The sequence below is a fragment of the Polyodon spathula genome, chromosome 3 (genome assembly GCF_017654505.1).
Source record: "Polyodon spathula isolate WHYD16114869_AA chromosome 3, ASM1765450v1, whole genome shotgun sequence".
NCBI classification, from domain to species: Eukaryota; Metazoa; Chordata; class Actinopteri; order Acipenseriformes; family Polyodontidae; genus Polyodon; species Polyodon spathula.
The window spans coordinates 31685026-31712211 of NC_054536.1; the positions used below are offsets into that span (position 1 = coordinate 31685026).

The 27186-nt window shown below is 37.1% G+C and overlaps 3 protein-coding genes across 6 annotated transcripts; all 3 read right to left on the reverse strand.

The window, feature by feature from the left end:
• Positions 1–1146: 1146 nt before the first annotated feature.
• On the reverse strand, positions 1147–7096 carry LOC121308303. The gene is made up of 4 exons (XM_041240633.1): positions 7045–7096; positions 6039–6140; positions 3505–4725; positions 1147–1726 (listed from the first exon to the last, which is right to left on the reverse strand). The coding sequence occupies exons 2-4, from the start codon at positions 6091–6093 to the stop codon at positions 1353–1355; spliced, it is 1650 nt and encodes a 549-aa protein (XP_041096567.1). The 5' UTR covers positions 6094–6140; positions 7045–7096; the 3' UTR covers positions 1147–1352.
• Positions 7097–12846: 5750 nt separating this feature from the next.
• Positions 12847–18532, reverse strand: LOC121312987 (ribonuclease P protein subunit p25-like protein). 4 transcript variants are annotated; one of them, XM_041245051.1, is made up of 2 exons: positions 17475–18532; positions 12847–14768 (listed from the first exon to the last, which is right to left on the reverse strand). In XM_041245051.1, the coding sequence occupies exon 2, from the start codon at positions 14744–14746 to the stop codon at positions 14180–14182; it is 567 nt and encodes a 188-aa protein (XP_041100985.1). In that variant the 5' UTR covers positions 14747–14768; positions 17475–18532; the 3' UTR covers positions 12847–14179. The 4 variants fall into 4 exon arrangements, with proteins under 4 accessions (XP_041100985.1, XP_041100986.1, XP_041100988.1 ...); XM_041245052.1 differs by having other exon boundaries at positions 12847–14771; XM_041245054.1 differs by having other exon boundaries at positions 17471–18532.
• Positions 18533–18629: 97 nt separating this feature from the next.
• On the reverse strand, positions 18630–26936 carry LOC121312989 (dynactin subunit 3-like). The gene is made up of 7 exons (XM_041245055.1): positions 26684–26936; positions 25504–25588; positions 24791–24877; positions 21824–21907; positions 20925–20983; positions 19942–20001; positions 18630–19128 (listed from the first exon to the last, which is right to left on the reverse strand). The coding sequence occupies exons 1-7, from the start codon at positions 26783–26785 to the stop codon at positions 19057–19059; spliced, it is 549 nt and encodes a 182-aa protein (XP_041100989.1). The 5' UTR covers positions 26786–26936; the 3' UTR covers positions 18630–19056.
• Positions 26937–27186: the final 250 nt, after the last annotated feature.

A 27186-nucleotide genomic window follows, 5' to 3' on the forward strand; every position in this document is an offset into this window, starting at 1 on the left:
ATACTATTAATATATATATATATATATATAATATATATATATATATATATATATATATATATATATATATAATTATTTTTTCTCCTTGATGTGATTACAAGTTTATATTGAGCGCCCAACACAATGCAAAATATTAGTATGCAATAATGACCATAGGCAATAGAATATAAAAAGACTTTGTTAAATAAGTATAATCAGTCCATTAATTGTTTATTATTTTATATCTTGCACAACAATGGTTGTTGCAGTGCTTAAAACCCCATTCCATTTGTCTTAAACAAATCTGTGAAAGATGCTTTTGTGCAGTCACTTATTTAAGCCAGAAAACAATAGGTATTTGAAGCTGTGAATGGTTTGTATTTTAAATAAGTTGATTATAACAGGCTCCCGAGTGGCACATCCAGTAAAGGTGCTCTGCGTGGAGTGCAGGACGCTCCATATTGCCTGGAGATCTCAGGTTGAGGTCTCACCTTGTTACAGGGGTTTCTAGGTGGTGGCGCACAATTGGCCGAGCGCCAAACAGGTAGGGAGGGATTAGGTTAGAAGGGGAATCCACGGTTCATCGCTTACCAGTAACCCCTGTAGCTGATAGGGTGTCTGCAGATCTGCACTGGAGCCATCAGATCTGTGTTGTCCTCTAGCACTATAGGTCTGGTGGGGAACTTGGATAAAAAACAATAATTGGGCATTCCAAATTGGGGAGAAAACTGGGGTAAAAAAAAAAAATTGATTGTACTGTAGACTATAAATAAGTAGAACAACAAGTAACTTTGAAAGAGTATATTCTTTATTAGATTGAACTAAGGAAAGTCTTGAGAAAGATGTAAAGCAGAATTTAAGTAAACATTAAAATATACCTTGAATGTCTTACCTGTCACCATTACAGGGACTTTAAATTAGTTAACATATTTGTTGTTATGTACTATTAATATAGAAAGAATAACATATTGTGTCTATGTTATTTGTAAGCATAGTATTGCCTAACTATCACACTGCTAAATATTATTACATAATAATATATACAGTATATACTAAAATAAACTTAATATATTCAATAACAAATGCTTTGACAAGAATTATTTCTCAATTTTATCACTATTGAGTGTTTTACAGATTATGTCATAACAAAGTAAATAAAAACAATAGGCAATATAATATAATAAGACAAGTTTTACAATAGTGATTAATCATGTCACCAGGACCTATAGATGCACGTTATTCATTATTGTATACCTTGCACAGTTGTACTGAGTGCTTAAAAACAAACAAACATTGAAATCAGTGAGTGATGCTTATGTGCAGTGATTTATTTTGCAGAACAGACAACTGCATGTCGACAACAGGGAACAGTTCTAGGCCATGACCGGTGTCTTATTGCAAATGAAAGGCATATTTATATAGCAGCACTCATTATTCCAGGGGAAATTCATTTGGCTTTTGGGAACAATCGTACCACAGAGCTCTTCAAAAGGATTACTAGGCTCCCCTTCCCCCCAGTTTGAATACTCCATGGGCTCATTGCTGAGCCAGTACCATTCCCCACTCATCAGGTTAACCCTCATGCCAATCCACACCCCCTCCCCCATGACATTGCCCAGTAAGTCCACCACTTGCTGCTGCATTGAAAGGCTGGTGATGCTGACTAGCTCGGCCTGCAAGGATTGACAGTGCTTGTGAGCTCCCATCCAGGTCTTCTCCTCTCTGACTAGGATCAACCCACTTTGATCTGTGAAGGATAAACAGCAGCATCACATGCATGTACAGTAGTTACAGGTAATGGGATTAATTGCAATATCATAGCTTATAGATATAGGCAACCCATTGCACTCATCTTGCACCCAGCAAACCTAATGAAGGTACTTGCGGTTGGTGTACCTGTTTGAGATTCCTCTATTAGCTGCTGCTAAACATACAACTATGTCAATCTACATGAAGTACTTTGATAATCATTGCTCAAGATCTTCCAAATGAAAATGATCAAAAAGTTCACAATAAATGCTGCAGCATATTTTCCATTAATTGTGTGTTTAAATTCATAATGTATTTATAATGAAGCATTTTTATTTGACATATAAAATGTTTGTTAGCAATTCAAATACCATACCATATTGCTGCAAGAGAATACATGCTATTTTTAATGCACATTAGTTGTATTAAGACAGGGTGATTGGTGACTTTGACAGTTCTGCAATAATAAGAAACCTTAACAAAAAATCACACAAAGGGTAAAACCCTGCTCCTCTGATTTACACTATACTTGATACAAAAAAAGTTGTTCTGGTTACTTAGAATCAGCAAATCAGTTACTAGACTTGCTCAAAATATGCTCTGGAAAGTGCGCCCCTTGTTTAGATAATTTAATGAGCTGACTCTATTGAATTATCTGCTTATAATTTAGTAATTTCTCTATAGTTACAGAAAAAAGTAATAAGCTGTGCATGCACAAGCAAATAAGCAGCTGTGTGTTTCTGGTAAATTCACTGGTACAGGGTGACAAACTATATTCTGGACACTGCAAACTGCATTACCACTTTATTTCTACAAGAGAATGAATTGGAATGTTCTGATGAACCACCTAGATACAGTGTGTACTTTAGCAGGCAGCTGTATAAAACCCATACACCACAGGGCAATGTAGGTTCTGGGACGACAGGGAACAGAGGATGTGAATTAAGATTTCAACTTGGTAAAGGGTTGGACAAACTGCAAAGAGCTATCTCTGGAACTGGTACATGTAGAATATTCAAACAAAGTACATGTGCAGCTGTGGAGAATGGAACATTAATTTGCCATTCATTTATATATATATATATATATATATATATATATATATATATATATATATATTAGTATTTTTTTTTTTTTTGATTTTTTTTTTTTTTTGATTTCAATATTAATTTCATACAGAAGGGAAACTTGGAACAAAAAACAAACTTGGATCATATGTAGACTTACTCCAATACATTAATAAGCATACATACAGCTTGTGTCCATTGAGTTGTAATTCGAGATATGTGAAACCACAAAACTGTAAGTACCTGAATGTGGTTCCATTTGTGACAGTAGGGAATTTAAAAAATAATAACAGTTCATGGCCACTGGATATCAAAATGTGCTGCCTTCTTAATTCATCACTCAAAAACAAGCCACAAGGTCCCAAGGACTATAAGATATGAATTTCAGAAGTTTAGCGCTTTCCTTTAAAAATGTCCATAGGGTTGAATGTTGCAAAATACAGTGCATGCATTTACAAAGAGTCCCCATAATATAGTATGGTACAGGTTAAAATGATGTTTGTATATAATATGAGTTTATAGCCAAATGCAATCTCATATATCTATAGAAGGAATATCTTTCTGTGAGAGTATAATGTGACCCATATTTTTGTTCCCCTTCCCCTTGTTATGCAACACAAGAATAAATAAATAAATACTGTAACAAGGTTAATCAGATTAACCATTAATCCCAATCCTGCAGCATGCCATTACCAATTAAAGTAGTTACCTTCAAAACTTATTGCTGGGTACCCATAGGAACCCTGTGCATGCAAAATCCCATAGCTGTACACCCCAATTCTTGCAGATTTGTGCTGGATTACACTGTGCTTAGATTCTGATCCTAAAGGAACATCTGCCCATGAGTAATTGGAATCAGCAACTTTCTCCCATACCACAGAAAGGGGCAAAGCTTTGCCATCCAGAAAGACACCGTCTGTTTGGGAGCTTTCAGCCACCAACAGCAAGCTGTTATTGTAACGAGGCACTTTGTATACTAAGTAAGAAGAAGCAAAGAGATGGACGGGTATGATATTCAGCTTGAAGGGTTTGAAACATTGTCCTGAATGCAGGCCTGTGTACACAAGCATGACCATGACCTTGTGAGCCGCCCTGATTGACAGAGCGGAGGAAGAGTTAAAGTCCAGTTTAATGTCATTATCAATGATCTTTTTGCTTCCATCATTAATGTACAGAGTGTTTTGCTGTTTATCTGTAACAATATGGACATAGCCAAATCTATCCCCATCTGAAACTGGGGGCACAATGAAATCCTCCCCCCATGCTGTAATAGAAGGTAGCTGCTCAAATGATTGTTGACATTTTGCCAATTGAAATGCTGTACACCGACGACCATATAGCAAAGCCACTGGGTTCTGGGTTGTGACCTGTGCCCTGTTAAACGTTTCATCGCTTTGGATACACAAGCTCTCGTAGGCAGATAGAACAACTTTTATGTCACCGTCTTCATGAACAGATCCATTGGTTGTTGCAGGGACTTTTGTGGAGATTGAAACCTCATTTGTCTGATTTGTGTTGACTATGACAAACTCACTGAACAAATCATTTTGCGACGATTGAGTAAAAACATAGTATTTGTTCCCCTGATTTTGCACTGGGTAAAGAACAGAGGTCTCAATAAACCGTGAATTATTGGTGTAGGAGAGCACAGAGACAGCACTGCTGCTTCTGATAATGACTGTACTGAATGGTATCTGTGTTCCTAGCTTCTCCGGAGATGGCTGGAGTTGCACTGAAGCCTCTTCCTCTGTTTGCAGAAATAGCTCTCTTTTGAAGCCAGTGGAAAGCACCTCGACAGAAACAAATGTGTTAGGTTGAAAGGCAGAGATGATTAATCCAGGTGTATCATTTTGGTAACCAGAAGAATTAAACCTGTTTGTCATAAAGGTTGTGATGAATTCTTGGCCAGTAGAATATGGAGTAGATAATCCTTTGGACGAAAAAAAAAAGAAAAAGAACAAAATGAAAACAGATAGTTGTAAGCAATATTAACTTGGAATAACTCAACATGGTACAGAGACACTATCAAAATCAACAACTTTGAATCAAAACTTTTTTTATTTTTCAAACACAATTGGCTATATTGGCCAATACAGTTATCAAATTAGAAATAAACAACTCAGACTTTTCCTTCATTTGGAGGCTTGTATGCAGTCTTAAGTTGTTTCTTATCTATTTTAGAATCAGACTCAGTAACTGCAGTCTTAGTGTTTTTGTACACTTGTATTCATTTAAAAACAAATAAAACACAAACAAAACGTTTCAACAAATCAACACCCAAGCATAGCTATCACTGTACTTTTTCACTTTTCTTTCCTCACTATTCAGGTTGGACAGCACCTTCACTGAACCCTCTACATTCCCCTGCTCTCTTTCTCCAAACACTCACTAAACAAACATGCCTTGTCTTTTTTTTTTTAATAGGGTGTGGCCGGGGTCAATCAATAAATGATCCACTAGCCACATTCCACACTTCTAATTAACTACCTCTAAACAATTGAACTTCCTTAACACTGCCCCCTCCCTCCTAATTTTGTAATTACTTAGAAATTGATTTACATCTACTATATATATATATATATATATATATATATATATATATATATATATATATATATATATATATATATTTTAGCACCCAGAAATTCAAAAGTTTTATTTACTTGTTTTGTATATAGTAATTCTGTGCCAAATAATCCCCTATTGGGCTGAGATAGACCACATATGTATTTTCTGAAAACTTTTAAAGTTATTTATATGTTTTACCATTTTAGAACTTTATTGGGCTTTTTATTTTATTTTATTTATTTTTAAATCATATTACCAAATAGATCAAATAATGCAACAATAACAGCGTGTACACTGTAGGTTACTAAGAAATGTTCTACTGTCCATAGTTGAGGTCAATTAAATTTTTTCAATTCAATATCCAATCCCAGTTCCCTTTTATACCATTCCAATTCCTAATCTGTTTTACCTCATAGTCTTTACTGATGTTTATGCCACACACTTGCTCAGGTTACCTAACAAGTTCATTAAGTTGTATACAGTATTTGTTTGCTCAATAAAGCCTTTGTTGTAAAATGATTGGAATAGGAATTTGAATTGATTAATAGGGAACTAGGATTAGAAATGGAATTGGAATTGAAAAAACTGAATTGACTCCAACTCTGCTACTGTCTGATGCACAGTGGTACTTCCACATTAAAGATCAATAACACCATGAAAGGCACGGCCCCTCACCTGGAGTCACTGCAGCTGAGAGGAGCAGAGCAGTCACTGTCAGCCCCGACCACATCCTGGAGTTGAAAGAGCCCAGTGTCGATGGGGCAGTGTTCCTGGAAACTGTTAAAAAGGAGAAAATCTCATATAAGGGCTATGCAACGAAGAAGCACCCCAAAATATTTCATCTTGATATGAGAGTGCAGGGATGATGCATAAAAGGTAAAACCGATAAACTCTCAAATAGAGAAATGTTCTGGCTACCGAATTCATAATACAAAGAGGTACTAATGAAAGTGATTGCTTAGCTGGAAAGGGACATGTTTCTATAACGAAACACTGAGAACTAACTAGATTCAGAGAACCCTAGTTCCTTTCATTTCTGCATAGACACACACAAATGGTCTTCTCTGAATATTATTTGTAACTTTATTTTGAAATTAAAATCACTTTAGAGGATCATAATTCATATTCACGATCCCCCAACAGATGAATAAATGCAGACAGTGTGTGTAAGATCATCTGTTACTTATTATAAACTGGTGCAGTGCCTCTGCAAATATTATTATTGTTAAAATAAATGCTACTATTAATTAATGCCGACTGGTCTTAATCTTAGCTTCAAGTGTTGATTTTTGAAATGTTGGCAGCTAAGACTTGCCACATCCAAGTATACTGACAGTAATATATACAGTATAATATTATTTGATAACATACCAGTACAATATACTGTATGTCCACACTTTAGGATTGCTACCATTTGTGTTATCTATTGATGGATATCATAGTTTCTGTACAGTATGTTAACATTTGCTAAAACTCACATGCACAATGAAAATCATTAATGCACCTGTACCACCTCTTAAATCAACACCTTAAAACCAATGCTGGCCACAGATGGAAATTCTGATTAAGTACCCACCCTGTGAACAGCAGGAAAGGTTAAACCATCACAGAGGGATGATGCTTTATCAAAATGTCTAACTTATACATCATTATAAAAGATCAAACATGTTTGTTAGCTCACCTTGTAGAAATGTTACTGACTCTTCAATGTCACTGTGACTGCTGTCTGTCCTCCTCTTCTGTTGTTCAGATATGTTATTATATTGTGGCGGTATTCTAAATATTTAAATAAACCAAACATACACACCTGCTCTTTGCATAAAATCCTTTCTGTTTTCTGGGAACATTTTTGCCCACTAATGCAAAACTGGTTCTGTCCCTTTTACATAAAACAGGAAGTTAACTATGGGGTGCGTTAATATTTTATCATGTCTTTTTTCCAAATTTAGCTTAAATCTTGTATTTATAAATGTTGTGAAAATAAAATATTTTTTAAAATGTGTACATTCAGATATAATTTATAAATCTGGTTACAGGATTTAACATTTAGCTAAATATTTAACTAAATCTTAAATCCTTAACAAGATTTAATATTTAGATAAATATATAACTAAATCTTAAATCTCTTAACAAGATAGTTGGATTCACCTGAAAATTAGCTAGCTGAACTGGGATGTCACTGCTGGAGTTGGCAGATCTGTAGAGACCAGACTAAAATCTGGAAATCGCCATAGTAACTGCATAATAACAGATGAACTGGAATGATAATATGGACTGTAGATTTGTTTTCGAACATGAAAAGTATTCATCTATTTGATCAAAGATGACCCCATATATGTGCTGCTGTGACTATTGGGTATATTTGAAGAAGAGCTGTGGATTTTAGATGCAGGTTTTCAATTTCTAGTTACAAAAAAAAAAATAGAAAACCATTTATTCTTAAAAAACCTCCAAATCTCTTAAATGAAGCGTTCGTAAATAAAGCCAGGTCATGAGGTGCTGAAATGAAATCATCATAGAACATAGACAGGCTGTTCCAATGTTGAATGAGAGCTGACCACATTTTAATGTCTTTTCTAGCTTCTGATGAAATATTAATGTAGGATTCCAGGTTTTTTGCTGTTGATGAAAGAACAAGTAAATCGAAATATGAAATGTCCGAGCTTGGAGAAATGTGAATTACAAATTTAAATGGTCCAGCAAAGAGAGTGGTGCGTGATTCTTGATCTGAAAGTTCTGGATAGAGGAACGAATATAATCGAGTTTAGATACAGAGGGCTTGCTTAAAACATCAAGTGCATGACATACTTGGGGCTCAGACTGGACTCCAGTACGATGCATGCATAACCGGTCAGACAAAAGAGTTGCAGCTATCCAGGGTTGCCTCTACCTGTTTTGACATGGACCGCAGGTCACTCTTCTATTGTGCCAGAAACTGTCTGATGGCCGCAGCCATATCGGCCAGTCAGCTAGGTCTACATTGCATACACCCATTACAAGTGTGGCTCAATGTGTTCCACCTAAAAATTCCAAACACGACAGACACCATTGGTTGTGGAGGTAGAGGAGGTCAAGGAGTATGCGAATCCTGGCTGGACCTCTGGACGTCCCTGCATATAAACATGCTGGAGTTGAAAGCGATCTCCCTTGCTCTCCACCACTTCTCCTGGTTCTGCGACGTACACATGTGTTGATCCGGACGGACAACAAGACAGTGGTGGCATATGTCTGTGTCTAGGCAAGGGGGCATAAGTGGACCCCTTGAACACGTCTAGTATAGTACTGGAATTCTATTATGTTCAGAAAATATTTAAGGCAGGGGATACAAAATATTTGTTTGCATTATTAAAAAAATAAATAAAAACGCAGTAAAATAAATAAAATAACTACTGTGTGAAATAAGACTTGAAGCAGCTCAGGTAGTTGAGCAACATTACTACTGTTGACATAAGCACAGCAAGAGCGGAAAAAATGTGCTTTCACGGTCACACACAGACTTCTAGTAAAGAAATATGCGCATGCTCCAAATCAAGCTAGGGAGATATGTGCAAGTGCAAAATCCAGGTGATTGCCAGGGTAGACACGATATCATGGGTGCACAGGACTTGTAGTAACACCTGTTTGAACAATGAGCGTGAGTGAATTGAGAGTTAAGGCCTTAGCTGATCGGAACCAATGGTATACAAATTAATGCAAGAGATTGTGATACTGATTACCAATTAATCTTTTAATGAAGATGAAACACAAGGAGATTTGAACATGAACAATTAACGTTATTTCTCTCTTTTTTGCGTTTGTGTGTGGTGAGTTTGCCTGCGCGTATGGAGGAGCGAGACTTTTTGACTGGACATTTTGGGAGAGAGAGCGAATAAAAAGAGTGGTTTTAACCGCTATTAAAAGCAGCCCTGGTGTCCTGCCTTTTCAGTATCATCGCTGGAAACCCAGCACACCCTCGCTACATTGTTGTCAGAAGTGGAGGTAAGGCAGGTACCCCGGCAGGCACTGGCAGTGGAGAGTGTAGAAATGCAAAACTACTCGTCCAAATAATCAGCAAAACTAGATTGGCCCAGCATTGACGCTCAAGCTTTGGATGAAACTAGACTTGCCTGGGCTAGTCCTGAAATTCAGTGAAAACTGTTGAAAAAAAAGCCATCTTTTACAAGTTGTGGGCCAATGTAGACTCGATTGGACGCGGGCGAGTGCCGAAAAAAATAAAAAAAGGTTTAGATTGGCCTAGAGAGTAGTTGGCCTAGACTCATTGTATATATATTATAATATATTATATAGTATATATATAATATATATATATATATATATACACACACACACATACACACACACACATATATATATATATATATATATATATATATATATATATATATATATATATATATATATATATAGAAAGTCTACACCCCCTTTCAAAATGTTCACGTTTTGTTGCCTTATAGCCTTTCAAAATGGAATAGCCTAAAAAATGCATTAAAATAGTTTTTTTTTTTCAATTATCTACACATCCTACCCCACAACTTCCAAGTGAAAAAAATATTCTAGAAATCACCCAGACATCGCATCAACCAAAGATCACCATCCCTACTGTCAAGCACTGTGGTGGCAGCATCATGTTATGGAGATGTTTCTAATCGGCAGGGACTGGGGCACAGAATAGAAGGGAAAATGAATGGAACAAAGTACAAAGAAGTCCTTGAGGAAAACCTGCTGCCCTCTGAAAGAAAGCTGAAGCTGGGACGGAAGTTTACCTTTCAGCATGACAACGACCCAAAGCACACAGCCAAAGCTACACTGGAGCAGCTAAGGAACAAAAAGGTAAATGTCCTTGAGTGGCCCAGTCAGAGCCCGAACCTAAATCCAATTGAAAATTTGTGGCATGACTTGAAGATTACTGTCCATCAATGCACCCCAAGCAACTTGACAGAGCTTGAACAGTTTTGTAAAGAAGAATGGTCAAATATTGCCAAATCTAGGTGTGCAAAGTTGGTATAGACCTATCCCAACACACTCACAGCTGTAATTGCTGCCAAAGGTGCTTCCACCAAATATTAACTCAGGGGGGTGGAGACTTATCCAATTATGATCTTTCAGTTTTGTATTTTTAATATATAATTTTTTTCTCAATAAAAACTTTTTTCCCTTACAGTGTGGAGTATGGTGTGTAGATAAGTGGAAAAAAATCCTCATTTAAATGCATGAAACTCTGAGGCACTGACACCACAAAATGTGAAAAAAGTTCAAGGGGGTGTAGACTTTCTATAGGCACTGTATATACACACACACACAAAGGACACTCAAGCCAAATGTAAGATGTTACAAACTAGACAGATGCAAATTGCACCTTATGACATTGCTTAGTACAAAAAAAAGACTTAAACTGTTGAAAAGTGGTAGAACTTAGCTGATTTAGAATGGAACAAAATATGTAATTGTTTTTTATATATAGTTTTTGAAACTACATTTCATAATCACTATACCAACAATAGAGAGGCCTTCAAGCTTGTAAATGTTGTATTCAAAATAATCCCAAATCCAGTCCCCAAGTATGAGAACCACTGCACTAAGCTTTTTGGATATTGCAAGAGCTCAGGTGTGGTTCTCATAAATCTACATAAATAAAATATAGTTGTGTTTGATGAATATAGTTCCTTACCTATTGTGTGAAACCAGATCACTTTCACAAAAAAATAAAAATAAAAATAAACTCTTGACCTGCTTTGAATGTAAAATGAATATTAATCAGCGGTTGGTATCGAATTGTCTGCAGTGCTATTGCTAAGGAACATTCTCTTCTTTACCCAAGGACATTTGAATAATATGATGCAAAACTCCTCACTGATTTGATTAACAAACTGCATCTTTGGCTTGGGAGGCTGCAGAGCTGAGACAGTGACCTTGTGCCCCCTGGATGGTACTGTAAATGTGTACATGGTGGTTCTCTTGAGCTCACACTTCCTAATGTCCTGATAACAGCCATCACCTCACATTAGCCAAGGAACTCCATATTCTAGAAATGGCAAATGGAAGCCAATTAACTAATGGGCCATTAATAAAATATGCTATTCTTTTTTACAACGTATTTTACACATTTTTGAAGCCAATATTTGAAATGCCTAATTTGAATGTTACACCTTGTCAACCCAATCAGGACTATTGCTACTATAAAACGTATTATTTAGTTAAAATTTATAATTCTCAATGTCATTTTAACTGGACTCCTCATGGAGGGCCACACCTGCCACAATTTCATCCCACCCAGGTCAAGGACTGCAATGGGGATTGATGAATAGCTTCTTTACACAACAACCCACCTCTGGCAATTGATTGCCTAATATACTGTCATGTCTCAAAGGGCACCAAATTGGCAAAAACTAAAAATAAATAAATAAAAAAACAGGCAAGGCCAAAATGGCTTTCAGTTCAATACATTTGTTGAGGGCACCAAGGTCATTAAACTTAGTCAAGGCCAAAGAATAGGATGTTGTGTAATTTTGCTAAGGATTCTCATTAATTCAAATTTCTAGAGAACAGCAAAAAATGATTGTATTACTATTATCAGGAGTTTAAGCCACATGCATATTGTGTTTTTACTGAAGTTACCTTAACACTGAAATCAAATTTCAGAACAATGAAAAGTTTTATAAATTTAAAGTAACACTGAATTTTACCTCCCACGACCTCCACACTAATAATGCCCAGATCTACCTCTCCCAAGTGTCTGAAAAAAATTCTCTAGCTGCAAAACAGGTAGACCTACTGATTTACAGTGCTTTAGGGAAATTAGAATAAGGAATTGAAGATCCAGATTGGAGTAAATCTTCTTTCTGTACTACCAAAATTATCAATAAGAAATCTGAGAATTCTTATTCTGCATCAGTAACTTGAAATTAGGTCAGTAAGTTGACACAAAGCACAAATCATTTTCCCAACTGACTGGTCAGAATTTTCTGGCTGTTGGCTCCTCCAATGATTCCAAGTTTTGACTAGGACTGCCACTGGCACCTGTTTCTGCTGCCGAAGCTGAAGCTTTACTTTGAATGATAAATGTATCCATAATTAAGGATCAAATCCCTGCAATGTCGAGCAAGCGTATACTGCTGTGACGCTATTGCCCTAGCAACGCAAGCATATACCGCTGCATGGCAACCAGCACGCGTTCATCCTAGGTGTGTGTTAAGTTCGCCAGCAACAGGAGGCCAGCGCAAGTAGCAGGAGAACCGAAATAAATATAATAACTGTTAAACTGATAAAACAAAAAACAAAACAATAAAAAAAGCGCACGGACAACCATGAAAAGCCCTGGGGGTTGCCGGTTCCTGACACCTACCCTAGAGGTTAATAATTTACAAACATACTGTAGTTGTTTTACTCCTATTGTGTAAAGAATGTGAATTAAATTAACTTTTTCTAAAACAATAAGCCATCTCCCCCATTAATACAATGTAAAAAAGACAACACTTTGAATTTATTTAAATATAATATGCTTTTTTATTTTATGTAATTAAACACTGTACTTTAACACACAGCATTTGCATAAAATACAGCAACCCAATTACAACTAGTGCTCCCTTGAAACAAAAATAAATAATGTCAAAGAAAATCCACCTGTTGAATAAATGCACTCTGTACAGCAGAGACAGGAAAACAGTTTCATTAAAGTTACTGCCTTTGTGAGACCATCAGTGGAGTTTAAATTAGCTTGCTTGGTTCAGGAGTGGGACATTTCTGTTTATATTCCTTATGGTCAACATATATTGACCGCAGATACACTTACGTTTTCAGCTTTATCCTTAACACGCTTTCCAGCTACGATTTAAATTGGTGTGGAAATTTACATAAATTGTTTAGTGTGTCAATCTAATCTGTAATGATTTGTGGCTGTCTGAGCAAATGAAATACCTTCAGAACAGCTCAACAGAGTATGATAATGGTGTGTATGGTTATTTGTCATAAAAAGCTATTACAATACTGTATCATTACATATTGCATGTTAATAAATCTGATTAGTTTAAAAAGCCATATTGTATATCTGTGTCAAGATAAGGAGAACAAAGGAAAGAAACCCAAAGTGCTACAAAAACAAAATAGAAAAAAATTTAATAAGTCTTCACCAATAACAATAATACCCAAAACACTGGGAACCAGAAATGCAGGTTAGTTTGATGTAATCAGCTACATCAGCCCAAACCTTCCAGCAATTCCTGATGTGAAGGATGTTTCTGCTTTTCGTCACATGACGAATACATTTAGGTCTCCCTGTTCTGAAACTTTCCCATACAGCGAATACACGGCAACAAGAGCAACACGGTAGAAAAATAGATACAAAAGATAGTTAAGTGCAGTCCAATTCCACTTACAATGATCATCCAAAGACTGAAGATAAAGGACTGTCCGGTTCTTCATCTGTTCTTGTCTATGTAACAGCCTCAAATTACTCCGTCCACAAGTGAGGCAACAGTCAGTGCAGTCTCAATGCTTTTGGTATTTTGGCTTTACTGGGACATTCCCAAAACCTTACCAAAGCAACGATTGCTGGTGTTGGAGGATAACAGATAGAAACTCTCCACATACACGTCCCATACAACGTGAGGAAGATTCCTGATCTTTGAAGCTACCTGTTGTCAGTCAAATAATGAGAAAATGTGTGTGAATTACAATACAGCCACAGGAAACCCACTTTAGCAGAACCCAAATCCTTTAATAAACACCTGTCCTAAAGCATGTGTATGGCAGAGCATATCCCCTTTGCTCAACATATTTCCTAGAATGATAAGAGGGGCCCCTATCCATGTGGCGCATCTCTACTCTGGGGTCTCAACAGCTTCCTTTCGGCTGCCCCTACTGGGTGTGGAGAATTTACCCCCTTTCCCTCTGCCTTCACCCCCACCTCCCTGTCTTTTTCTCCTCTGCTGGCCTGCATCCTCCTTGACAGCTTGTGCCCACAGAGTATCGAAGCAACCCGGCGCCTGGTAGCCTGGCTCGGCCGTGTCTAGAGGGTCCTTGGAGAGAAGCACCCAGATGGCGGGTACATTCCTCTTGACTGTGAGGGTGTCGAGGCCAGCCTCGGGCACGAGCGGCTCCCATTGCTCCTCTGTGTGCCGGTAGAGCAGCCGTGTGAGCTGGTGCAGTCCCTTGACGCGCCGCTTCAGGATCTCCACGCAGGAGATGGTCTTGGCCACAGCCTTGCCAGTGCCGCTGAACAGGATGTGCCGCGCCGCCTTGCTCTCCATGCGCCCGATGGCGAAGCCCATCAGGTTGCGGATCTTGCTGCCGTCCTTCACTTTCACCTCGGGAGTGTCGGGGGGAAGCCCTGTGAAGGGAGGGGGGCAGGGCAGCTCCACTGTACGAGCCTTGTGGTAATTCTCCATTCCTCAACCTCAAGTCCTTCGGCTGCTGAGAAATACAAGAGAATATAACTTAACCTTCAGCATTACCATTTTAATGCAATGGAGCCCAGGGTTAGAAACGCACACTACTCCTGCATACAATTCTGGGTTTCAGAACTCCCCTAAATGTATTATACTACTTAAATAAATCAAGCCACTCTTAAATAAATTGTCCATCACCAATATGTGCATGAACAACTAATATTAAACCTGCAGACTCAGGTGATAAGTGGTAAGTGTAGCATACTTTCATTAGTACGGTCAGTTCAGAGATGATTTAGCAGGAAACCGATTTCTCATATTCCTGGCAGGTGGTCAATTCAATAATATATCTAAAAAAAAAAAGAGGGGGGGGGGGGAATTCTGAAACCCAGGACTGGATAAGCATGACTTAGTTTCTAACCCTGAAATCCTATTAGAGTGCAAAATATATTAACTTTTTTTGTTTGGAGATTCTACTGGCATTAGAGTGTAACTCGGGCGATTTATTCAGCAAATATCAATGTCAGACCAGTCTTGGCAGTCACAATTTCATAAAAAAAGAACCACCATCCCACCCAGTTTTTCTGCATTGGTAGTAAATTGATAAAATTAATGGCCAAAAAAGTTTTCATTCTAAAGCTAGTGACTCGACAAATAAGATTTGGCTGGCAATACATCACAAGCAAACGCGTTTCTTTGGCTTGCTTATACATACACTGTGCAATTTCAATGGTAACTAGCTATACTCCAGCCACGGTTAACTGTAGCTTTAGAGTACATTAAGACAACTGCAGAGTAGTTCAAGCCATTCCACATTTTCAGATGAGCTTGAACCGGTGTACATCTACAGTAACAAGGTCAGAAGGGTCTAAAGCAGGGGTGTCAAACTCAATTTTATCAAGGGCCATATCTTAACTTAACGTTTGATTCGTGAGCCACAAAATGCACAACTTTTTCATATACATATAGCATTGATTACACGGTGCTTTATGCAGGGTTAATATAGAGAACCCATTATAACGAGGGAGCACAGTTTGTATATATATATATATATATATATATATATATATGACACACATTGCTGTACTATTGTGGGGCTGTCATAATAATTGCACATACAGCAATCTACCCATTAAAAAAAAGACAGAAACTGTATTTCAATCACATTGCACTCTGCTCCAGTATACAAAACAAGCTTGGGGTTTCTCAGTACTTAAACACTAAGCAAAGCAGATTCATTCATTCAAAACCAAAACAGCATTTGCTCCAGTGCAAAGTTTGCACCACTTGAAATAAAAAGTGGTGGCATACAATACATTATTTTCCCACAATTGAAATAAATGCCAGGATAAAAACGTTTTTTCTACATCATGGAGGACAACATTTGAACTCTTATTAAAGGTGACTACCCGGACTGTATGAAAATATCAGAAACAAAACATACATAATGTGTGCCCAGGTCTCAATATTTACCTGGGGTGTTCTGTTTTTCCTTAAATGGCAGTACTTGCTTGAAGCAAAACTGCATTGAGGGTCATTTCAAATACTAGCTATTTTACTAACTTGATTAACTTGAAATTGACTCAAGTTAATAAAAGTCTGCAATGTATGTGTGAAGTTGTGTCAAGGATGGCTAAGGAAATGAAACCACAAAACAAACAATTGTGAGCTTAACAGATGCAGTGGCTCTCAGCTTTTATTTAACAAAATAAAAATGACATTACCAAGTGCCCTAAAAGATGCACTTCCTAGGGGAACAACTTTCCACAGCTGCAATATACAGCATATCCAGCTGTGAGAAACGGTTTTCCTTGGTTTCTTAATACAAGAGTCACATTAGATTCTATGCAGTGTTTATAAATGCCTGTTAGAAATACATATACATATACAAAATGTTTTACCGTGGTATACAAATATAAGTGATTACAGACATTGTTAGCCCTGTGATAGCAAATGTATAATATATGGGTAAGCACCTACTCATCATTAAAGAGTACCTATTTATATTAAGCATGTGTTTTATAGGCTTGCCAGATCTGAGGGTTTGTTTAGAAAGGGCAACTATTACAATAATAGATAAAAAAAAAATAAAAAAAATAACAAATTAACACTACGACTACGACTAATAATAATAAGTTTCTAAATGCCTGCTGGAATACATACTTATGTTCTTATGGAACCAAGTAATGTTGAAGCTGACACCCTGTGATCCTTCAAGAAGCTGTTTGATGAGATTCTGGGATCAATAAGCTACTAAAAACTAAACAGACGACTTCCTCTCGTTTGTAAACTTTAATATGTTCTTAGAACGGAGATGAAAAGCACAACACACGATGTAAAGGGCACTATTTTATTTATTGTTACATAAAAAGAGTACTCTGACGTTTCGGCCAGCTTTGCCTTCATCAGAGAGTACAAGCAACTGAAGAAAAAAATACCTCAAATACAAACATCAATCAATAACATAATTACAAACATGGCAAATTTACAAAGATGTGCACTCATTATGAAAGTGCAGGTATTTATATAAGCAAGCGTTTTAAAGGATTAACAGCTGTCAGTTTATTTAGAAAGCGCAAATAATATATTTAAATAACAATCTGCATTGCTGCCTTGTCGATGTAATGCTACAACTTTTCAACTTAGTAAAAGATAGCTCGCCATGCGCACAACGAGCAGGGGGCACTGAATTGTATTGAAGGGGTAACAGAATTCGATACTTACCAACCTGTACGACGCCGGTAACAACTCCTGGGTGAATAGACTTTGCGATACTGCATTCAAGTCTTAACTACTTTTTGTATCTGGTACCGGTATACAAATGTAAGTGAACAGGGCTTAAACTACACACCCAATACGCCTGCTAGATATCAAACAATACAAGAACTCATCTCGTCAAAGCTAATCTAATAAAAATGCTCTCCACTCTGCCACAGCTGACAATGCAACATCCTGTGCGGTGTCCCACAGTAGCCGTAAAGCTGTATTTCTTCCTTACGTAAAATCAGCCAGCAAAGTGCTGTAAATAGTTGGGGTTTCACAGTTGTGGAGATGGGAGTTGTGGTTTTTACTGTTGAAAAATACGCTACACCCCTCAAACGTAGGTGGTCCAATGTATTCCATTTTAGTTCGCAACCAGTACATTTGTAATATTTACGGGGCAGTCCGCACATCGACATTTTATTTTCAACAGCTGATACAGTAACATTACGATTGAGAGCGATTTCGACTAAAAGCAGTTACACCTATAGTAAACATGTGCTTATAAGAGTAAATTCCATTAAGAGCAAGTAATAAATACAGTAAATCGATAAGAACGAATTGAAATATGAGCAATTACAAAAACAAACAAAAAATGTGACTTGCGGTTACCTTTAAGAGTAAAATCAAGTACCAGATACAAAAAGTAGTTAAGACTTGAATGCAGTAGTAGAATACAGCAAAGCAGGTACAACTGGGCGCCATGTAGTCCCGTACAGTTGCTTTCTGAACAGATGTGTAGTTGAGGACGCGCTGGAAGGTGGCCAGGGACTGAGCAAGTTACAAAACTGCAAATCAGAATACCCTTGTCTCAAACTTCTTCTTGGAATAAAACCCTGCATATTCAGTATTCAGGTTTTTATTCCAACGAGAAAACAGTAAACAATGCCTTTTTAAAATATTTAAATCTTTCCTTCTGTTTCTGCTGTTCTCACATACGCTGACTAGCATTAATGTCAGACTATCCAATGTTGCTTTAGGGAAGGAGGGAAGATGTGAAACCCTCTGAATATTCTATTGTTATCTACAGGTTGTAGCACCCTCTAACGGAGATTCCTCAGTGATGGATGAAAGCTTTGAATTTCCAAATACAACTATAAGTACTCTAACAAACAAACAAACGTGGGATTTAATAAGTTATGTTTAATGTGGTCCTTTATAAATACAGTTTTAGTTCTTCTGAACAACAGGTATATTATCAGTCATCATATCTAAGGGTGCAGGGTTTTGATCCGGTTCCACTCTGTTCACTCTCTCAGCTGAATAGCTTTCATTTCTCTTTCCCATTTACAAAGGAGAACTCAATGCATGGCTATATGAGCCCTTTACTGTTACAATACCCAACAGTCAGCGCTGAGTGCAGTGCACTGCTGTGGAGAACAGTGGTCAGCAAAGAATTAACCCAATCTGTGTCTAAAATTAAGAAAAAGACACTGTGCACATATATAAATACACACAGTATACAAGCACTCAAGAAGGGGAAAAGTGTTTTTTTTTTTTTAAAGGGACAGTTGTTCAGAGAATGGCATGATGACATCACTCCACCGCCTTCACTTGCTGGATGCTTCCAACAGCCTCAGCATCTCATCCCACTGCGAAAACTGCTTGGACAGGAGGAACATCTTCCAGCAGACATTAAGGAGAATATATAAATAACATCAAGCATGAACAGGATCGGATGTAGAATATTGTGAAAGTTTTGTGTACATATGAAAATGGTTAATTACTTGTAGACAGGCACAGAGATGTGCAATCTCAGTTTCCTGAGCAAGTGGCTGTCTAACCCTAATTCACATTTGCATACACAATTCTGCATGTACTGAAATCTGAGTCTGATTCACTTGCAAATAAGAAACAAACTATACAAGGTAACCTGACTACAGAGTAAAAATTTTGCGGTTTAGTTCATACTCTGAGAAAACATGTAGATCAAAAACTGTAAGGGTATGCTCAGCAAGTTATAGCAGAGTAAATGTACAGGTTGTGTGTTAGTGCATTTTCAAAATAAAACAAACAATTTCATGGATTACTGGTTCAATCATCCTGATTATGTGTATAGCATGTTTAAATGGTATATATGTAAGAGGAATATTTATGCTAAAAAGTACAATCTGCAGCTATAAAATCTCAAATGGTTTCTCGGAAATGTGGAAAGTGTGGCAGGCTTACCTACTTAATATGATGACTAATACTAATAAACAATAATAAAAGTAGTATAAAATATAACTTAGGAGGCCTGGCTGAATAAAAACATTTGAAATAATAATAAAAAGAAAATAAGGGTAACCACCACAAGGCCTATGATTGCATGATGTATTGATCCAGCTGGGAGGGATGACTATCAGGAAATAGGGTGCAGGATGCATCCTGCTAACAATGCTGCAGTACTGAACACATCTACGTGTTCCGTTTCACGTGCTTGCTGTAAAGGATACCATCTTGTTGTAGTCTTCAAACAGCATCTCCACATCCTCGGTCAGGTCTTTACATTGGTCCTGTTGAAGGCAACGATGGAATCAGCCCAGGCAACTCAGAACTTAACCCCTTCCAATGATTATTCCTATTCAGGATTTTGTAGAGATGCAACAATTAATGGATTACTCGCTCATGGCTTTTATTTTTGCCCTAGTTCCCTCTTTGGATCCTCACATGTAGCAAATGCTAATTATGTTGCAGTTGGAGGCTTTGTGAAGTGTCTACAGGTTTTCTTTTGCTTTTTAACACTAAAGTGTTCCCAATGCATCGATTAGTGCTGATTATTATGATACTCTATTAGGAAACTGCTTTCTTTGCACTTTTACTATTTTATTAAACCATTAGAAGACAGCGAGATAACTCATACAAGCTCCCCTTAAAACTCACAATAAAGATATAAAGAATTGTGTATTCCTTACACATGTGGTCTCAGTTGTATCAATATAATTAACATGTATTGGACTCTTTCCAGCACAAGGCTAAAAGCGACCCATGATGCTGATTAGGGAACTCAATCAATTTAGCCTAGAGCAAAGAAGGGGGTCAGGAAAACTCGACTGGAGTTGAAGTAAAATCCAAACTGAAGTCCCCAAGGTAATCACAAAAGCATAGAGTGTTCAGATACAGTCCCCTTTTACAGAACCTAACTGATGTAATTTTGCTTTACAGAAATCTATACCCCAGCTCAAAAATAAGCTTGTTACATTTAGCTTTATAAATGTTGTAGTGCTAAAATACAGATATAGTGTTTTGCCTAAAAAGACATACAAGTTAAGACATTCAATGAAAAACAAATACAATCCTGGTCAAAGATGCACATATTAGTATATTAGATTAGTTTGCTCATCTGTAGAGTTATCTTTCCTAAACCCGTACACCCGTCTGCTGTATTGAAACAGTTAAAAATGGAAAGATTGGTTTATTCCTTACAAGAAGAACATACCTGCTGCTGGACGTGTATCTGCGAGAGGGACTGCAGCTTGGATGCATGCTCAGGCACCACTGTGCAGGACAAAGAGAACACTTTCATTATGACCAGCTAGCCGTGCTATATGGTTTAAGACATGTTCTTAGCTTCTTCTGAATTGCACTTAAGTGTCTGACTGAATAAAAGCTTTTACCACAACCACCTTCAGATTGCTACTTTAAAATGCACACAAACCGAAGCTATGCTCTAGACATTAATAAACAAGTATATATGTTTAGTATATGTTTGGCAACCACCACCCTTGTTCCATTGACATTCAACAGAACTCTAGAAACAAATGACTACAATAAGTTACTAATGTTGGGCTGCGGCATCAAAAATAAATAAAAGTAAGGCAAACTGAATGACATGCAGATGTACCAAACGTCCTTCGCCACCTGTAAAGATTTAACGTGGAGTGTCTCACCTTTTTTTTATTTTTCTTGCTTTCATTTAGCATTGTAAATGTCAATAGGAGACTGTGGCAATGTTGCACGCCCCCGTATGTATTTCAGTGTTATATGTTGCGTGTTGTGTGTTAATGTTGGTGTATAGTCATTGGTACATGGAATATAAATGGGTCTGTGGAACACAAGTTGTTTAAAATGTATTTTTGTATTTAGACACAAGGATTGCACAGCACTTCACGTGCAGGTAAAATGTAATAATATGAGAGCACGGGGAATTGCACTTTATTAATTCACGTGCAGTTGTACCACGACTCCAACTGAATGACTGATTAGCAATCGAGTCTCTGTTGTTTATTTCCTGGTTCTGGTCTGACGTCAACCACTACAGCCGTCTTCGTGACAGAGACACATCTTTTAAAGTTTGAAAGTGCTGCTTGCTGAGCAGTAAGCCAGTCTGCACGCTACCTTTAATGTGCGAGCTGTCCAGCAGGGGGTGCAGTCCACTCAACTGCTCCAGGAGGCTTGCCTGTGAGAGGATGAACTCCTCCTCTAAGAGAAAGAGACAGCACTCAAATTAGCAGATCAATGCACGATAATTAGAGCTATTAAATAATTGCTGAAATATCATAAATCTGTCACAAAAAAGAAGCCTGCTGATTTCAAGTATGTCGTATGAGTATGTCGCTTCAGACCAGTGGAACTCACTTGTGGACCTTCGTCCATTCCTATCTAGGACCTTTCCAACCAGATCACTGGTGGTTTAACTGCACCCCCTAGGGTATGCCTATTTTCATAGAGGGGAGCAGGGTGGGGGATTATCTATTCAAGGGCACCAAGATATTAAGGCTGAATGCTGTATTTTCTCAGTAGTTACAGCTCTACTAAATAAAATCAGGCAACAAATGTTCTGCTCTTACACTGTTCATTAAAAATAAGAATTGATAACAGAAACTCAGTGCTCCAGATAAGGTTTTAGGTGACTGAGTTGAGTAATATACTTTCGAATTTAGGCACTATGTGAGTGAAATGTATTTTGGGTCAGTAAAATGCAACATTAGCTTGAAGTTATGAGTACTTTCATGCTAACTTATGGGGTATGCATTAACTATAGCCTTTTATTTTAACTGTAATGTTATTTTGAACTACTGCACAAAAAACTTGGCCTTAAAACAAAACCAAAAATAACAATTACACTTATTTAATGTAATATAAAGCATCTTGGCTCTCTCCAAACACAAAATATTGTATTTATTTTATAGATTTACCTTCCACAAACTCAGCTGACAGATAAGTAAATTGATATGTTAAGTTGAGACAGACTAAGAGGGTGATGAGGATCAATAATCCAGTCGTGTATTATTCATTACTGCTGCAAATCTATTTCCTTTTCTGCCTAAGAAACTGCAAATTCTCTATTTGATTTCTTTCTCTCACTCTCCCCCCCCCTCCAGTGCCCAACCTACAAACCAGATCCTTCCTGTATGAAAACATTATACACCTCAATATTCAGTGAATCTATTTTTTTCAAAATGTTTAATTTCTTACCATTTAATATGACATGATATTTGCTTTGTATATTTTTTTTATATTGCAGTTTCTACTTGGATCATCAGTGTGCCATGATTAATAGACAGGAGGACAATTTTTCTAGCCACTTTCCACTTAAACTACTACTATTAAAGGTGGTGAAATGACATTTTCACAGATAATCAGCTTTTTTGAGTTTTGTTGAGAAGCTGTCCTGGCTTCAGAAACAGAAATTTCCTTCTGAAGTAGTCATAAAGTTGGTAAATAGTAATCCAGGTAGGCAAACCCTTAGTTTCTCCAAATAGTTGTATTTCCAAATCCCCCCCTTTAACATGCTGTAATCTGACGGGTATCACTTAAAATGGAAAGTAACCTGTTAAAAACGTGTTAATTGCATGATGAAATTTCCTGCCTATTCCATTATTTTGAATCTACATTTTTCGGTACCAATGATTGACCACGAGAAAGCATCTTCTGACAATCTGGATTAGATAACTACAGATTTTACGAAGGATAATTTCTTTGTTGATCTTCGCTGGAGTTTATTTTTTGATTCAACAGTACAGGCTGAGACATGGATCAAGCCGTAAGATTGTGAAAGCAAATGTGAAAATAAATACGATTAAAATGAAATGATGTAACTTCTTTACTTACGAAAGGAATACTATTTAAATCTTCCTTAATTGTTTTAAGTGACATCTGTTGTCTAAAAGATATGTTAAAAAGAACATTTAGAAATAAAACTATTTAAAGAAACTTAAAGGGAACGACTCCACCCCCAGTCCCCAGTAATTTGAGCCCTGATCTTGGCCTCTTTTGCGGAAGGAAAAACTTTTTTTTTATAAATGTGTTGTTTTTCTTCTATTAAACTTAATAGCAGTGATAAAGTAAAATACCTTATATAGCATTCACTTTAAATATGAGTACACCGTCGTCATTACATTACACATTTTGGTGAACAACAAATAAAAATACCCTGTTAGATTTGTACAAAAATGCTCCAAGCCTAGTATACATTTGTAAAACAGTGCATTTGTAAAATGTACCAATGCCAACTTCAATCTGAGTGCACCACTACAATCTTATTCTGCTAGGCAAATGTTACTATTACTAACAAGATTAAATAGTCATATGTTTTGGCTCTAACTGTATTTAATTTATTTAAGAATTGTTATGTTTGTTTTATGTATATTTTAAAAAAATGGCATCCATTTTTTTTTTTAACATGAACTCTTTGCTTTATTGTATGTTTTTTTCTTGTTTGACTTCCATAAAATATGGCAAACATGTTTGTTCTGATGTTTTTTTCAGACTTTAGTGATGCGATTTAATAAAAAAAAATGAATTTAACTAACTGTGACTTACTATTTCTTACTTCTTTATACTCATTAACATTGTTTTTCATTAAAAAGTCTATCACAGAATTTTGCACAAAACACTCTTTTTTCATAGACAATGCAGATTTTAGGAAATTTTTACCGCAGACTACCTTTAGTCACATCAAGTATCAAGGTATTGTAATAAGTTATGGTAGTAACACAGCAGCCTGCATGAAAATACAATATTCTGTTATCGGCACAACAATGCTTGGGGCTAAATAACGGGACAAAATGAGTGTCCCAAGAAAAGTTCTGGGGACACTGGGACCAGTGTTCCAAAAGTGTGACTGTCCCATCCAAAACAGGACTTCTTGTCACCTTACAATTGACCATTGAAACACTGGGAACTATCGAAGTACAAGAAGCTCGATAACATGCAAACTCAAGATGTACAGCAATACTTTATGCATTAAATGTAATTATCATATGCAATTCATATTTCTTGAATGTGTAAACCATGCAGTACACAGCTAATCTGGAGCACTGCATACATGACACACACACGTGGAGAAATACACACTCATACCTGCAAGGATGAATTCCACTTTCATGGCATCTGGAACAGAGATCTTGTCAATGAACTGAGGGTCCAGGTACTTCAACAAATCATCAACTTGGGACAAAGACAAAGAGACCTGATTGTGTGCAAATATCTGGCATAAAAACATTCATTTTGGCCAGTATTGTGTCTTAACACATTAAAATTGCCCAGCTCATTAACTGGAAAATTGCTAGAGATGTTAAGAAAACAGTAAGTGGAAATATATTCTACTAACTTTCCACCTTGCTTCCCAGGACCCCCTTGAAAGGAGAGGTTTTCTTGGTAAAGTAACTTTAGAATAAAATCAAGTTTGCCAGGGACATACATCCCCAGTAAATACAAAATGACAGCTATCAATATACAGTAATGAAAAAATTTGACTACCATGACTTACATCCTTTTGCCCTTATGAACTTTCATCACAAATTGAAAACAGTTCTCTAGATATACATAAAAATATAATTATGACATAGAGAGAGATGGACACACAGAAAAACTGATCGCCTCCATATATCCCCCTTTGTATGGTGCTACTGATAACTTGTTTTAGAGAATGTCCTTTGCGGTTATCTAGAGCTAAGTAAAAATCTAAAGTGTGACAGATGGATGAATCTTACATATGTACATACTGCCGCACCCACTATCACCTTGTTGCCTGGGATTTGCACCCCCAGTAGGGGATAAGAAACATCACTTACTCTTCTTGTGCAGGATCTTGACACGCTCTCTCTTGTTAGCAGTGTTGCCTAGGGAAGCCTGGACCTTAACCAGTGCATCAGCACACTAGCAAGGAAACACAGAGAAAGAGAGTCTTATATTGTTCACATTTTAGCTCACATACAGTAGTGTATTGGAGGACCTGCTACGCTCTGTATTTGTGTTGTGATTTTGAAATGGGGGGGAAAAAACACACAAAAAATCTATGTAATAAAATTAGCAAAAAATGCCTTAGTAGGAGCATAAAAAACAATTCAGAGGTATATGAAATATTTGAGGCTTAAGCTTTGTACACATATTTGCCATTAGTTACTTATTACAATTATTTTTTACCAGGTGACACTCTTGAGATGTAATATCTAGTTTTTCCGGTTATCTGGAACAAGGCTGCATAATTCATACAAAAAAGTTACCACAAAAAACGCATTCACAAACGCATAGACAAATATTCAGTGTATATTCAGTACACAAATACACTCTCATTGTTCACGCATATATACCAATCATAACAAGGTATATCCAGACAGCTAAAACTATAGGAAACTAGTGCAAGACAATCACTGTGGCTACTGCCTTATTCGCTGAAATGTCTGTCTTCCCTTGATCGTATTTTTTAGAATTGTGATTGAGCGTTCTGAAGCTCTGGAACATCTATTATGCTACAACTTCGGGTTAGAAATGCAGTAACTCGTAATATATAGCCAGCAAGCTTAATGACACGATATGTTTGCAGACTGGAGTATATTACATATAATATACATTTAGTTTTTATTGCTTAAGTAGTATCCTGCGTTAACACTATAAAACACGTACCTTTTTAATCAACAAAAAAGCATGTAGACACTGCGATTCCAAATCTAGCTATCTCAGTCACGCCCCCGACCGCTAATGAACAACACTGACAGTGTGACAATTCTGCACAACAACCTTAATAACAATTATTAAATAAATAAATAACACCGCGTATTTCATTTTACAGCGTATGTCGTGTAATGGAAGTATTATTATAACTACATTGCTGTATGCACTTGTAGTGTTAGACCTGCATACTGGGAAAGGAGAAAATAAAAACGCCTCAGTTGTCCTGCCAAGATGTTAAGTTTTGTATTTACTGCTTGAAAAAAAATCTGTGTTTATTCGAAACCCCTGCGACTCCACTACCTTTGGCAACCTGCTGGCCCTTACTCCCCGGTCGCCATACAGCTTCCTTTCCAAGTCATCAATCCGCAGCCGTAGGCTCTCGATACCTGTTTCGCTCTCCATCTTTACTACTAGCTAAGCTATTGTTGTTACTAGCGAGCCTTTACAACAGCAGCCGGAAACTGGGCATAAGCAGGCTGTGTGAAGCTAGCAACAGTTGCTGGAGTCGTATACAAATGTTCCCAACCGAACTTCCGGTTCCGTCGCAGAACCCGATATCACAGTAGCGGAAAGCTCCGATTGGAGCATAAACTAACATCCATGGTTTTGTTTTCCCGGAAGGTGAAGTGAAACGAACAATTCTGGCTTTGCAGTGTTGCTCTTGTGCCTGGAACTACACAATATTGTTGGTCCTGGACAAGCATCAGTTTAACCAATCAACATTATGTTTATTGAACAAGGTTGTGTGATGCAACGCAACATTCCCCGCGTTCTCGAGAAAGAAGCAGTGTGCTGATCAGTTG